The sequence below is a fragment of the Phascolarctos cinereus genome, unplaced genomic scaffold (assembly GCF_003287225.1).
Source record: "Phascolarctos cinereus isolate Bilbo 61053 unplaced genomic scaffold, phaCin_HiC Scaffold_9;HRSCAF=440, whole genome shotgun sequence".
Lineage (NCBI taxonomy): Eukaryota > Metazoa > Chordata > Mammalia > Diprotodontia > Phascolarctidae > Phascolarctos > Phascolarctos cinereus.
The window spans coordinates 143,782,006-143,797,728 of record NW_027556402.1 but is presented as its reverse complement, the minus strand read 5'-3'; the positions used below and the strand labels follow the sequence as shown (position 1 = coordinate 143,797,728).

Sequence of the window (15,723 nt, the reverse complement as noted above, 5' to 3'; positions counted from 1 at the left end):
AATTCCCTTCCCTGCCTTTCTATGTAGAGTCTTTCCTTTCTTTCCATTTTTTATAGTTTCCTTCATTGTTAAGTTAGACTCTCTCCTCCCCCTTGATCTTATCAGATTAGCCGCCTTGTACTTCATAAGAGAATTACATGAACACAATCTCCCTCAATGCCTCTCCTCTTTACCTCCAATTTCTTCTGTAGCTTGGCCTGTCCTCCCTCTCTTCCTTTCTGTCTCAGAGAAAGAAGTGTCCTATCTCCTTTCCAAGGAAACCCCCAAAGCTTGTATCTTTGCTCCCATGCCTGGCACAGAATTGTTACTTAGTGAGTGCTTGTTGAAGTGAATTAAATGAAATCCCCTCCCATCTTGTTTCACCAATGGTCTGCTTTCAATTTCTTCCTCTTCACTAGCTTCTTCCCCTCCAACTACCAACCTCTTCTGGTTTTCTGTAACCTAAAAAAGTTGCCTTCAACACTCCTTTGAGCTACTGTTGTCCCATCCCCTTTTTTCCTTTGATCTCCAAACTCCAAAACAAGTCGTTGGCAGTCAGTGTAGACACTTCTCTGCCATTCACTCACTCCTTGACCTCTTGCAATCTGGTTTCTACCCTGATTACGCAACCATGTTCTTGAAGGTCAATATGAATTGGGGTGGGTGGGACCAGATCTGTGATTTCTTCAATGTAGGAAGCTCTTGGTGAAGAATTTCCTGTGTCAAGGCAGCTAAGCCCCTTTGCTACAATTTATGGTCTTTGACAGTTAGCTGGGGCACTGACAAGAAAAGTGAGTTGCCGAGTCACAATATGTGACTGTGTGTGAGTCAGTATGCATTAGAGGCAGGGCTCAAACTCAGATCTTCCTGACTCAGAGGCCAGCTCTTTATCCACTCACTATACCATGTTGCCTCTCTCAATATGACTTTCAAATGAAGAAATCTGAAGTCCTTTTTCAGTTCTTATCCTTCTTGATTTTTTTTGCAGTATTTGACACTCCTGACTAATGCTTCTCCTTGGCTTCCAGGATACTGTATTATCCTGGTTTTCTGAAGTCTCTCTGACTGCTCAAAGGACTTCAGATCAACAAGCCATTATTAAGTGCCTCAGGGACATTCTGCTTCTTTTTTCCCTCCTATAGCTTAAATGCATATATTTCCTATATGCCTCATACCTCTTAGATGTGTTGTCTCTGCCTATTGGAATGTGAGCCCTTTGAGAGCTGAGACCGTCCTGCTTTTCTCTTTGGAGCCACACCACTTAGCATGGCGCTTTGGACATAGTAAGCATTTAAAAATGCCTTTTCATTTATTCATTCAGTTCTCTTCTTGTCTCTTCCTACACTGTTTTTCTCAGTGATTGTATTCACAGTTGTGGTTTCAGTGATTATCACTATACAGATGATTCCCATGCATATATTCCCAATCCTAGCCTTTTTCCAGAACTCTTACACATTTTTATTATTATTTAAAGTTTTACTATTATTTACATTATTATTTATTTTTATATTTTGTATTATATTATATATAAGTTATATAATATATAATATATATTTAATATTTATATGTATGTATTTTAAAAATATATTCTTACACATCAAACTGCCTACTAGATATTTTTTATTGGTTTTGTGGGTGCCTCAAATTCAACACATGCAAGAACGAACTACTTACCTTCAGCTCCTCCTACTTAATTCACTCACATCTTTTAATGACACCATTATTTTATTTATCAAGACTCCAAACTTCAGTTATCTTTGACTCTTTTGACCTCTCTCCCTCTCTCTCAGCCCTCAAATCCACTCAGTTCTCAAGTCTTACAGTATCCTTTGTAGCAGGCCACCGTTTACATGGACAATTTAAAATCTTCCTAACTAGTCTCTTTATCTCCACTTGCAGCTACCTTTAATGCATCCTACATCTGATTATGTCATTCCCCTGCTCAACACTCATTAACAATGTTAAATTATGTGCCAAATGAAGTCTAGAGCTCTTTAGCCTGGCATTTGAGGCTCTTCAGAATCTTGTCCCAGCCTCTTTTTTCACGGTATAAAAACATGGAATTTGGAATCAGAAGACTTGGGTTCAAATACTGCCTTTTAACAGGTATTAGCTATGTGATTCTGAGAAAGTTATTTAGCCTCTTTGATCCTGTTTTATCACCTATAAAATGGGAATAATGATACTTGCTCTATTTTATGGGGTTGCTTTGAAGAAAGTGCTTTGTAAATTTTAAAGCACTGTAGAAATGTGAGTTGCATTCAAAATCGAAGTGGAACTGAACTTTTTGTTATTATCCCCAATATGTGCTACATTTTCCCACCTCTATGCATTTGCTCCTTCTTTCCACCTGTGCCTTTTAACAGTCTATCCATTCTTCAAGGCTCAACTCAAAGGCTGCCTTCTCCAGGAACCCTCTTATTCACCTTTCCCTTCAGTCAGAAGAGATCTCTAAAATTCTATTGTATTTTGCTGGTATCTCTCTTATAGCACTTAGAAAATTCTTCTGTGTTGTAATTATTAATGTAATTATTTGTTAGTTTATTTATTAGAGTTTAAGCTTCTTGAAGGCAGTGACTATGTTGGTTTTCTCTTTGTATGTTTCATAGTGTTTATTGACTAAGATTCTTTTGGTCTCCTTGTGGCAATTGATTTACATTGGTTAAGCTTCTTTAAAAAGTTATTATAATTGATGTCAATGCCATTTTTATTGTCTGTTGCTGATTTTTATTATCAATTATGCTTGTTTAAACAGTTTAAGATTAACCTGTTTCAATTGTATACTTTATCTAATTATTCTTTCTTCTAGCTTTTTACTAATTTTATGATCTTTGCTTTGACAAGTTGTTGTTATATAAACATATGTTATATATAAAATTGATTATATAAAGACAACTGATTTATAGGTGACTCCCACATCAATAATGTCTTTTAAAATATAATCAACTTTACTTTTGTGAGATTATTTTAGTGTGGCCTACAACTGGCATCTATCAATTCTTTTCTCAAAGGAAGTAATTGTGATAGATAAGAGTAATTATGTGCATTGCTTGTTTTCTTTCATCCTTCTCATGTTTTCTGGTTTATTTCTCACCTATTCCCACCTATTCCTAAAATCACTGGAGTGTCAAAGTGTATATTGATTTAATTTGTAGGGTCTTAGAATTTTTTGTAGAATGTTTCTACTTCTTGATTCTTTGCAACTGATGTTGATGTATAAGTTGCAATTGTTTTCACAGTGATCTTTTTGCAGATATCTATTATGAGTATTTCAATGTGAAATGACCAAATAAATAGGTAAGGAAAGAATGGTTCTTGCTACCTTTGAATGTATGATAAAACCAATTCGGCCAGCTCCTTTCTTTGTCCCTCCAAGCTGTACCTTTGAGTCATCCTTCCACTTAGCTGGAACTCCTGCCTTTCTTCTGGTTATTCATAGTGAGAATGTCAGGATTCATATGATTTTGCTCCTATAGCAGCATGTCTACTTGTTGGTCATTAGATAAGGCTCTCATATTTAGAGTGTCAACAGCCAGTAAAAATTTATAGATGGTCTAAAAACTGGGTGATTCCTAGCACCTTCTCCCCCCTTTTCTATCACTTTGTCACAGTTACTTCAGAAATGGAAGGGGACCACATAAGACTGGGAGCCATTTTATATTTTTCTTTGTTTCAACGGTTGCCACAGTCCAGCAATTAATCACCAAGTGGCCAGCTTGTTGGTGATGAACTTCACTGTACTTGCTAGACTGGTTCTTGGAAAGCCTATTTGGTCTGTTACCTGAGTCTTACTCAAAGCTTTTCCAGCATAGTTGAAGTTGCCAGGGCTGACATTCAGCTGGCATAGCATTTGAGGACCCAAGGTCACCTCTGTGCCCTGAGGAGCATCAGAGTAGGACTTTGCCAAGCAGAGAGATATTGTGTCCCTAGGCAACACCAGTTCTGAATCTAAACTTGTTTATAAAATCTTGCAAAGAAGGATGATGGATAATTTTAAGCTTCATAAAGCAAAGAGAAGTAGTGGAAAATAAAATCAGTTTAAGGAAATTTGGCAAAAGATCCAACTAAGTAGTCATCTCAAGAGCATTTAAGGATAAAAATGGAAGGAGGACAACAAACAGAAGAAAAATAGAAAAAATCTGCAATGATTTTTTTATAACAAATTTTCATAACAAATTCTTTTCAACGTCAAACAAAATAGAGCTACCACCCTTGAATTCTTAACATCAACATCCTGAATATACTTACAGCACAGATATGTGTAATGCAATCAGATGTACCAGTACACCAAATCTATACTCAATGTATGCCTCTGACTTATAGAAGAAGATACTAGACATAAGGAGAAAAATTAGACTTTCTTAATACTGAAGAAAGGTGAGCAATAGAACATCAGCCAATATCAACCTATATGCCTACCTTCCCACCTATACAAAATGTAAGACTCATCTACACATTGAAGTTATCGTAAGTGAGGAACAAGCAGCCTTTTGCAATTCATGTTCTGAAATGGACCCTATCTTTACCTTTTCACAGTTAGATGAAAGATGTAGTATAGGTAAGATCTCACTGTGCCTATTGTTTGTTGATTGTTAAAAAGTATTTTATTTAGTAGAATGAAATGCTGCCTTAAATGCTTTCTTCCGACAAGATGTTTTCCATTCACACATCACAATCATCTGAGTCTTTGAGAGATGTAATGATAGCAATGACTCTCTTCAGATATCTTTTGATCATAAATATTAGGTGAAGCATCAGACAGGGAGATCATCAAAGGTGTTCACCACTGTGATGGAGGAGATCCAGCACAGAGTTCAAGTTAAAGAAGTCACTCCATGTATTCCTGCTAGTGGATGACATTGTTTTGGTCGCATCAGGCTCTGAAATATTGCAGAACCTTCTGGAAGAGTTTGGCCTGACCGTCTGCACAGGAAAAACCAAGTGGATGAAGTATCTATTGCCCATGACTGGCATGAATTGTAGGGACAACCTATACAACTTGCCCATTGGAACATATACTTGGGACAGATGGTAGTGTTCTAGGTCTAGAGTTAAACAGGAGGAGGGAGGAAAATGGTCTGGATTGCCTTCAAAAGCCTGTGAAGCTCTTTTAATAACCCCAAGATTCTGTCAGAATCAAAGGTTCATCTTTTTAATACTATTACCAATATAACATTGTTAGAGAATTAGAAGAAATAGAACACACTAGTCTCTGAGGTACTGAAGATACATACACACACACACACACACACACACACACCACACACACACACACACACACACACATGACCCATAGGTAAATGGAGAAATTCATGATGGGTATGAACAGGCTACAGAAAATACAACTGGGGAATTTTTGAAGAACAAAAATAGAAAAGGTCATCATGGAAATGCATGATGGGAAAAGAAAGTAAGTTGGTTGGTTAGATGGTGAAGGTGAGGAATGACAGGTGGACAGCCTTAGTACTCTGCCAGCATCCTCATTGTGTCAAGAGAAAGAGAGGCAGGCCTCAAAGATGTTGGGTGATCATTTTGTTGGGTAGACTTCTCTTTATGGGAAGACATCAATAAGAGTTGCACAGGCTGAGTAGGCATGGATGAGTTGTGCTATACATATAGAAGGCACATCCAAATTAAGGAGATCACAAGTTTATTGGCGTATGCTTCCTAGTACTTGGCACATTACCCTACACATAGGAAGGACTCAATAAATATTGTTGAATTGAAATAATGATCAATCACTCCCTTAGATTGCAAAATTCTGGAGAACACAAACTGGATTTTCTATTCCTTTTTATTTTCCCAGCACTTAAATGTAGTGCTTTGTAGCCTGGAATCTCTTCAGGTTGATTGGTAAACTCATGAAACCGATTAGGGGATCATTCTCCTGATTGACCCCTATTATAGTCAGCATTTCTTATGGTTCATTAATATTCCATTACAGTATATTCCATAAACATAATTTCTTTTGCTTCTCCCTAATCAGTGGATAACTATTTTGTTTCTATTTTCTGGCTACTATGAAAATTGTTGCTCTGTATTTTGAAATATTTGAGACCTTTCCCCACCTATCCAACCACTTACTAATTCTTGTCAGTTTTACAGCTACAGTATTTCTCATATCAATGCCCGTCTCTCTACTCACACAGCCACTGCCCTGGTTTAGGCCCTCTTGCCTCTTGCCCAATCTATTGCAATAACCTTCAGAATGGTCTTGCCCAATGTGTGTTCTCCTTCCATTCCATATTCCAGACAGCTGCTAAAGTGATCTTCCTAAATCATAGGCCTGACCATTTTATTTTCTTCTTCATGAAGCTCCGATAACTTTCTACTCCTTCTGGTATCAAATGCAAACTCCTCTGTTTGTCGTATAAGTCCCCGTCTACCTTTCCAGACACATTACTATCTCTAGCAGGCTATTCATTCCAACCACATTAGCTTACTTGCTATTCCTGACACATGACATCAAATCTCCTATCTTTGTGTCTTGGCAACAGGGGCTTTCCCCATTTGTCTGGAATTCATGCCCTCTTCATATTCAGCCTCTTTAGGTAGAATACGTAGTTTCTTCAAAGTTCAACCAATGTTCCCTCCTGTAGAGGGCCTTTCCTGAGTACCTCAGCTATTAGTGCCTCCAACCCAAATACTTTAGATTTACCTTTTATATATTTTGTATCTACGTGTATGTGTGTGTGTGTGTGTGTGTGTGTGTGTGTGTGTGTGTGTGTTGCTTCCTCTTAGAGAATGTAAGCTCCCTGAGGGAAGGTGTTGTTTGATTTTTTATCTTTGTAACCTCAGGGAGTCATAGTGGTTGGCACATAGGAAGTGCTTAATAAATGCTCATTGATTGATTGGTCATATTTGATCCTCTTGAGAATATTGGGATCATTGAGTCAAAGGGTATGAACAATTTTGTGACTTTTCTCAATATTTTCCAGAATGGTTGGACCAATTTACAGCTTCTCCAACAGTTTGTGTGTGTGTGTGTGTGTGTGTGTGTGTCTGTCTGTCTGTCTGTCTTCCCACAACCCCTCCAACATTGACTATTTTCACCTTTTATCATCTTTGAAACATTGAAAAATATGAGGTGAAACCTCTGGGTTGTTTTTATTGGTATTTCTCATATAGCTAATGACTTGCAACAATCTTTTATATGGTTCTGATAGTTTTTAATTTCTCTTTCAAATAGTTTGTTCATATCCTTTGACTTGTTATCCATTGAGGAATGGCTCTTAGTCTTAAAAAATTGTGTCCATCTCACCATATCTTAGATATCAGACTTAGATTATCAGAGACATTTGATGCAAAGATATTTTGCACTTGTAATTTCTAATCTTATTCTAGCTACATTGGTTTTATTCAGGCAAAATAGACTTTATCTTTTTTTCTTTTAAAGCTGTCCAAATAGCATTTCAATAATTACCTATTTTCCTTCTGATTTTCAATTTTACCATGAGGTTTCTAAAAAAAGAAAAAAGCTAGTTGAAATTGGCACACACAATTATCCTCTCAGTACACACAATTTTCCTTTCTGCTAGCTCTGCTAACAAATGTGGTTCACTGATCAGATGAAAAAATGTAATATTGATTTATTTGATTAATGTTTTTTGGGAGTAGTCAATGTGTACTGTTTTATTTTCCTTGTACAGGTTGAAACACAGATTACACCTGCTGCTCTGCATGCACATCCCTCATTAAGAGTGATCTCTCTTTCAGAACCGAAGGTCAAAACAGAAACATTATATTTTGAAAGAGGAAGAAATGACTTGCCAATTCGCCCTGTAAGATACCACTTTTTTTCCCTGTTGTCTGGAGAAAGATCTGACTTTTGGCTGGTTCGTTAATGTTAGAACAATGGGCCAGATAGAAAAAAGCTGAAATTTAATAAGATTAACTGAAAAGTTCTACACTTCAATAAAAGAAAGCAACTTTTCAAGTATTAGGTGGAGACGGAAACGTAGTAAGATGGAAATTTTTATGAAAAATGAAATTCAGGGACTTTAGTCAATTAGAAAGTCAATATGAAATCAGCAGTATGATAAGGCCAGTAGAACAGCTAATGTGACCTTAAGCTCCATTGAGAAATCTAGTATCCAGAACAAGGATCTATCTCTGCCAGATTTTGCTCTGGCCGGAACACATATGGAAATCTGTGTTCAGGTTTGGCCATGTATCTTAGGAAAGACTTGGTCAAGCTGGAACTTGTCTATTAGAAGCTAAGTAGGATGATGAAAGGACTGGAGGCTGTAGCATAGCAGGGAAGGTCAGCAAAAGAAGCTGGGAATGTTTACCTTGAAGAAGAGAAGACAGAGAGGGGCTATGATATTTTCTACAGATGGTTGTAGGGCTGACGTGTGAAAAAGAATTTAGATTTTTTTTCTGCTTGGTCTCAGAGCAATGGGTGGAAGTTACAGAGAGAGATTTAGGCTTGATATGAGAAAAGAAGACTTCGTAACACTGAGAGCTTTCCAATAAGAGAATGAGCTTCCTCCTCTAACTCCTCCATTGAAAATTTTCAAGAAGAGGTTGTGTGACTTCTTGTTGGGGCTGTCATAGAAGGAAAGAGAGCACTGGATTTGGGTGAGGGAGGATCTGGGTTCAAATCCTGGTTCTTCCCCTTCCTATCTATATGACTTCGGGCAAATCCCTTAATCTCTCTCTGGGTCTCAGGTTTTTCATGTGTATAATGAGGGATTTGGACTAGATCATCTCTTAAGTCCCTTTTACCTCCAGCTCTAGGTTTGTGATTTATGACCTACGGGCTCCAGGTTGGACTGGGCGGTCTCTGAATTCTCTTGTAACTTTATCATTCTATAAATTCTAGCCCTCCTCCCCTAGGGCATCTTAGAAGAGTATCCTGGGCATACAATCCAGAGCTGTTGTGTCTGGTGTAGGCTTTGCACATTTGGGCACTCACTAAATATCAGCAGATCATGCTGGGCAGTGTTAAAGGGTCCTGAAGAGTGCCTTGAATTTGACCTCAGGGATTTAATATGGGATTCTATCAGTTCATGTGGACTAGTGGAAAGAGCATAATGATTGAAGTCCGGATTCCTGGATTACAGTCCTAGCCACGACTTGAGTAAATCACATCTCTTGGTTCTTCAATCTTCCCATCTGTAAAATTATTTACCGTTCCCTACACATTAACCACTGGGTTTCTCTTTCCTTTTCTGTAAAGGGAAGGGGTCAGATGAAGTGAACTCTAAAGTATATTCTATCTCCTTAGATTCTTAAATAGTTATAGATGGCAGTATAGATGAAAAACATTATTTCACATAATCATCATAAAATAAGTTAAATATGTAATAATGAAATATATATATACACGTAATAATAAAATAGATGCATATATGTATGTATATATAAAATAAAAATTTGAAAGATATGGTGATATTGACTAAAATATCAATCTTGCTATATCAGTGAAATATAATTTCATTAGTGTAGGAGCTTCCTGCACACAGGCAGATTGCAACCTGTCCAGAACTAAATGTCTTAGAGAGCTGCCTTAGACTCAGAAAGAATAAGTCAAGCAGCTGGTGACCTCCTACACTATGGCTTCTCTCACCTTAACATTGATAGTTTATCATAAAAGCAACATAGAGAAATGCAAAATGGCAGACGCATTCCAAAATTAAGGTCAGCAGGTTTGGTGGATTTGTTTTTGTTTTTTGTTTTCCTTCAAAGGTATCCACTGCTGCCATGACAGCTCAACCAAGTCCTCGTACACTGTTTCTAGCTAAAGCCAAATCCGTGCATAGCGATTATCTCCCAGTGCGTCCAGTTCAGCAGCCAGTGTCACGTGCTGCCCTAAAATATGTTCCATCACCTAGGATTGAAGTGCTATCTACCCCCAGTGCAAGGTATGCATGTACCACGAGAAAAAGAGGAAAAATGATTTGGGAAGGGAGGTGTTAATAAGGAAAAAAGCTCAAGAAATGAAACATTTTCAAAGAAATCTTACTTGTTACATTCACCTTGGCATATCATTAGCTTTTTTAGAAGAAAACACTGAGCTTTTGTTTCAGGTTCAGAGGACCCAGTGTTGGCTGGAAGTCAGAAAACTTGGTTCTTGTTCAAACTGTGGGGTTCATTTTCTGTCTGACTTCTTAGGCAAGTCACTACATTTTATATTTTAGTTCTTTTATCTACAAAACAAGTCCAACCACACTAGGTCCTTGTCCATCTAGTAAGAACAGTAAGAGGGCTCATGTGATTAATACCTGAAAACAGAGTAGATGATTTGAATTCTGGAAAGGGAAGATGTAAGTTTTCTCTTCTATATAATGTTCAATCTGGTGAATGGTGAACTAAATGAAAGGCACTTTCTTTAGAGGGGAGGTAGGGAGGAAAGAATCAAGCGAGTGACTCAGATTCACCCTGCGTGCTGGCTGAGTCATGTGGGTGACCCGTGGACTGGGAGAGTAGGAGGGCTGGTTGGGTTCCAAATGATGGTCTTTTCTCTGAGGTCAGTCTAAAGCAGTATGGGAGGGTATTGTGGTTCAAGGGGGCTGAGAAGTGGATCACAATTTTTTAGTGAAAACCTGTGAGATAATGCATAGTTATATAGTAGTGAAGAGGTGGCCAGCTTTGGAGTCAGTATGATGTAGGTTCAAATTCTACTCCTGACACTTACTGGCTTCATGACTCTGGACAAGGCCTTTCAACCCTCAGTACCCCCAGGCAACAGTGTAGGACTATAAGCTGCAGATTGTACTGGCCAAAAGAATTTCTTTACTATGAGTTCCCTCCATTGATGAAATCATAGGCTAAAATTATGCAAAATAATCAAGTCTTTTTTTTTTTCTCCAGAAGACACAGGGGAGCTGGTGGTAGTTCAGGACAGGGACTGAGGACAGATATTCTAACAACTTTGCTCAGTGTCTTGGCATAAGCCAACTACTTTTAAGCGCATGATACCTTTGTAGGGCTCTGCTTATTCATGAGCTCATCTAGTGTGAGCGCTGGTGTTATTCCTCAATAATAAAAGAAAACTAAATTTTAACTATTTTAGGTCATTTAGTTTGTTTTGTAACAAGTGCTATACTGCTGAGAAATTTCAAGTTTTCTTTCTTCCTTTTTTCCTTTCTTTCTCTCTCTCTCTCTCTCTCTCTCCTTCCTTCCTTCCTTCCTTCCTTCCTTCCTTCCTTCCTTCCTTCCTTTCTTTCTTTCTTTCTTTTTTCTTTCTTTCTTTCTTTCTTTCTTTCTTTCTTGCGAGGCAATTGGCGTTAAGTGATTTGCCTAGGGTCACATAGCTAGTGTCAAGTGTTTGAGGCCAAATTTGAACTCAGGTCCTCCTGATTTCAGGGCTGGTGCTCTATCCACTGCACCACCAAGCTGTCCCTGTTTTCTTTCTAAAATGTTAGACTTATTTTCTTTTGATTTTTCCCTTTGCTTTGTTTCAGAACTCCTTTGACCGTGAATGCCATTAACCTGGATGCGTTTAAAGTTAAGGATGCTGCAAAAGTAGCAGTGTGTTCACCGAGAATAGTGAAATTGGCGGAGCCCATTAAACGTTGACTGTGCAGAACAGAATACTTCCAACACCAGTCATGTGTCCTGATATCCTCTGAAGATGTCTGGCTCTCCTTTTCTGCCAGAAAACATCCATGAGATCTCTGGGAGAATCACTGTAATGATTAAACAGCAATTGTTTCTTCTGAGCACTTTTGAGTGTGTATTTCTGGTCTCCAACATTCCCCTCCACTCCCACCAAAAATCGAGAAATTAGCAGTAGTGGCACATCTCATCATCATCCTTTTAAGTGAATGAGAACATGCCATTGTTATTGATCAGCCTGAAGTGTGAGCTCTTTTTGTATTTTCTTTTGTGTTTTATGTATTTTCTTTTCTAATAAGGTCAGTGTTCCTACAATTTACCCGTATTTCTGTCCCTTTCTCCTTATAGTACACATATGTGACCTTATCCTCCTTAGAACAGGTAATTTTCTTCCTATAGCAGTTACTTTTAATTAGCTGGATATAACATTTATTTATATATAATTATTATTATTATTATGCATTGATAAGAAAGGCCAAGCTCTCTGGGACAACTTGAAATGTCATTTTGTTCTGGATATAATGTAAGAGATGAGTTACCCCAAAGTGTTGCATTTTCACCATACATAAAATAAGTTTCTTGGTCAATATGGGTATCATAGGACTGCTTGAAAACATCAGAGAGTTTGACAAGATCACTCCAAAAATTTCATCAATGGTACATCTGTACATATAGACTTTATGTTTTCAATATTTCAAGGCGCATGTAAATTTTACTTTAGATAAAACCACACAACTGAAAAAGAGACAAAAGCAAAGTAGTCAATAATTCTTGGAAAACTGTATCTAAGGTAATTTAATTCTAGCTCCCAACTCTTCATGTTGAAGGAATACTAATTTTGTTATGTGGATATAAGGTTTATAAGAAGATCTTGTTGAAAATAAGGGTAAGGAGCCGACTAAATGTTAAGAAGGTGATGCAGAAGGTAGGTTGGGGAAGGAGGGAACCCTATGGTAACAAGATTTTTACTGAAGCCTTTATGTGTGGGACTCTTAATCGTACATAAAATTGATAGAGTAGACTCTCAGGCAATTGACATATAGAAATGCAGCCTAGGATACCCCAGAAAAGCTTTATGATCACATGAGAAATTCAAATTAATTCAACTTGTGCTTGATCCTGTGATATATTGATTTCATGTTGTAATCAATTCTTTCTCTACCAAAGTTACCTATGTCCTTTAGTTAAGCTTTTCCTTCTGAGCAAGTTTAAAATTCAGCCTGTTCATAAGTCACTGTAATTAAAGGGAAAAGACTTATTATCTACCATTCCTGTAGCTCCTGTGGAAATTCCAGGACCTCTGTTTGTTATCTGCAAAGGCTTATGAGCTGACCTGATATATTTCCACAAGATATATAATCTGTCCTTGCCTATCCTTGTACAATTAAAAAGAATCTTATCTCTTTAACAAACACCAGGGAGTTTGTTAACTCAAGTCCACTATCAAGGTCTGCAATATGCAGATGGACCTCCTAAATCAATCAAGCATTCCTTAATGACAGAGAGGGATGGTTACTAGTCCCACATGAGTGCTAACCCATTCTCCTTGATGTAATCAATCATGTTGTCCCCACTCCTCTGATGCTGTCTACTTTGTAACCAATGACCTTGTCTTCCCCACCTACCCAACTTGGTTCTTTGTTCTGTGCTTCCCTCAAAACTCAAAAAAGGGTTGTTAACCCCATAACTGGGTCTTAGCTTTGCTGGGGAAGCTAAGAACCTATTTATTGATAAATTTGTGCTTTATCAATAAATTGGATTTGTTTCAGAACTTTGTGCCTCAGTTTATCTCAAATTTCAGACACAGCACATTCATTCACCTGTGCCAGGTTGCCACTCCCTGTTTCTCTCCTGTCCTCACATAAATGTGCTAAGTGTAGCTATAGTCAACAACATATCCAGTGGGGACAAAGTACAGGGCCTGCACGAGGATTTTCAGCTCACCATTCCCAAATGCTGGTTTACTGGAAGAGACAGAAAATCCTATTTCAGTAATGGTCCCAAGAGGTCTAAAACAAAACAGTCTTACCCTTCTCAAACCAAGCAAACTTGCCTGGATCTGAGTTGTTCTCCACAAGTAACTGAATCTGTCCCAAGGCACCCCAAAGGTCACCAGTCTATTATTATTAACAGAAGATGCCTTATTTCATCTCATTCTTCTTCCTCCTCCTTAATTCACCTAAGTGCATTATGCTCATAGTGGAATAATACAGCTAAGCTGGAGTGATTTGGCACGCTCTAGCTTTGTAGCTTACTCTAGCCGTGTTATTATTAACATTCTTCCCATCCCTTCTCCTTCTGGTCCTCTGGTGAAGATGGTCCATGCCTCTGATGAAAATCTCTAACTAGGGAGGAGGCATATACATCTTTGACGGGAATTCTCTTATGTAGCCCTTTGGTCCATAGCCTTTATATCATCATGGCCCCCACTTTTGGCAGCCATGCAAAGTATACTTATCTCATACTTTTCTCTTAATCCTACCCACATGGAGATGGATAGTTCCATGTGAAATAGGAGAAATACGTTGGTTTGGAGTATGAAATATGAAAGACTGGGTGAATCTTCTAGGTCCATGGTAGTCTTAGATTATTAGCTCAGTCACTGAGGGAAATACTTTGAGTCATCTGTTGTCTAAGGCCCAGCTAGGAAGTGTGATCTAGTCTGACTGAATATCCACAAAGGTTCACAACCTTTGTGACCCTATTACTTTCTTTGCTCCTATATCTTTGATTAGTGGCTTGAGTTCCACTTTGTAATAATAGCTAACACTTATTTAGCACTTACTGTGTGCCAGGAACTGTGCTAAGTGTTTTACAACTATTATCTCATTTGATTCTCACAACAATCCTAAGAAGGAAGTGCTGTTATCCTCTTCTTCTTTTTTTTTTTACAGATGAAGGAACTGAGGCAAGCAGAGGTTAAGTGACTTGCTCAGAGTCACATGGCTAATAAGTCTCTGAGTCTGGATTCAAACTCAGGTCCCACAACTGCTCATATCAATAAATGCAGAAATTTTTCCAATTAATATTTTATTTTCCCCCAATTACATGTAAAAACAAATTTTAACATCCTTTTAAAAAATTTTGAGTTTCAAATTCTCTTCCTCCTTTCTCTCCCCCTCATTAAGAAGGCAAGCAATTTGATGTAGGTTATACATGTGCTATCATACAAGACATTTCCATATTAGTTATGTCATTTTATGACCAAAAAAAATAAAGACAAGGAAAATAAAGTAAAAAAGTATGCTTCAGTCAATGTAGAAGTTTTTGACAAAGTACAATATTCAATAAAAACAAAACAAAATAAAACCCTCCACAAAACATAGACATATGAAGTTATTTTTCATGGGATATAAAGCACCTAAAACCCAAGTTGTAGTATATGCTGTGGGAAAACACTAAAATCTTTCCCAATAATTATGGGAAAAAAGCAAGGATTAGCATTTGTACTACTATTATTTGATATTCTAGAAATGCTAACAATAGCAATGACGAGAGGAAGAAAAGCATGAATCTAGACAGAAGAAAAAATTCCCCGTTATCTAAGGACGTGAAGTTTTACTTAGAAAATCCTAGGAACCAATTGAGTTCCTTTCAGTAGTTTTAGTAAGGTAGCAGGCTACAAAATAAACCCACATAAAGGCAATATTTTTATGACATATAAGCAATTACAAAATCCAGGAGAAAATAATAGAAAAGGAAGTCCCATTCAAAATAACTATAAAATGTATGAAATGGCAATCAGAACCAAATCTGACTCAATATTTGTCTAGATAAAATTATAAAATGTTTCTGAATGAAATAATGAGCAATACAATAATCAGGCATTTGGCAGTTATGGTTAAGCCATCAGCCGATGTGCCAATTTAATAAAAATGGTATTAATACAATAAAAATGAAGGATTTTAGTACTATGTCAGCCAAACTGGTATAGTCAAACAGTCAAATAACTTATAGAGCTAGACAAAATAGTAACAAATTTGAAGGGGAAAAAAGATCTAGAATATAATGGGAAACAATGGGAAAAAAATAAGAATGTAGGGGAGAATAGCACTTCCAGATCTATAACTATATTATAAAGCAATAATCACCAAAACTATTAAGTATTGGTCAAAAAAGTAGAAAAATATTTCAGTGAAACAGATTAGAAAAGAATCAGAGGTAATCACACTCAACATACCG

General features: G+C 37.4%; 1 protein-coding gene across 3 annotated transcripts in view; it reads left to right on the top strand.

The window, feature by feature from the left end:
- Positions 1-13,312, top strand: part of SPMAP2L (sperm microtubule associated protein 2 like) — a 64,527-nt gene extending 51,215 nt beyond the window's left edge. For all 3 annotated transcript variants that reach the window (XM_020975356.2, XM_020975357.2, XM_020975359.2), the window contains exons 7-9: positions 7,629-7,760; positions 9,670-9,845; positions 11,388-13,312. In XM_020975356.2, the coding sequence (XP_020831015.1) occupies positions 7,629-7,760; positions 9,670-9,845; positions 11,388-11,502 (423 nt within the window). In that variant the 3' untranslated portion in view covers positions 11,503-13,312. The remainder of the gene's footprint in view (positions 1-7,628; positions 7,761-9,669; positions 9,846-11,387) is intronic.
- The last annotated feature ends 2,411 nt before the right edge of the window (positions 13,313-15,723 follow it).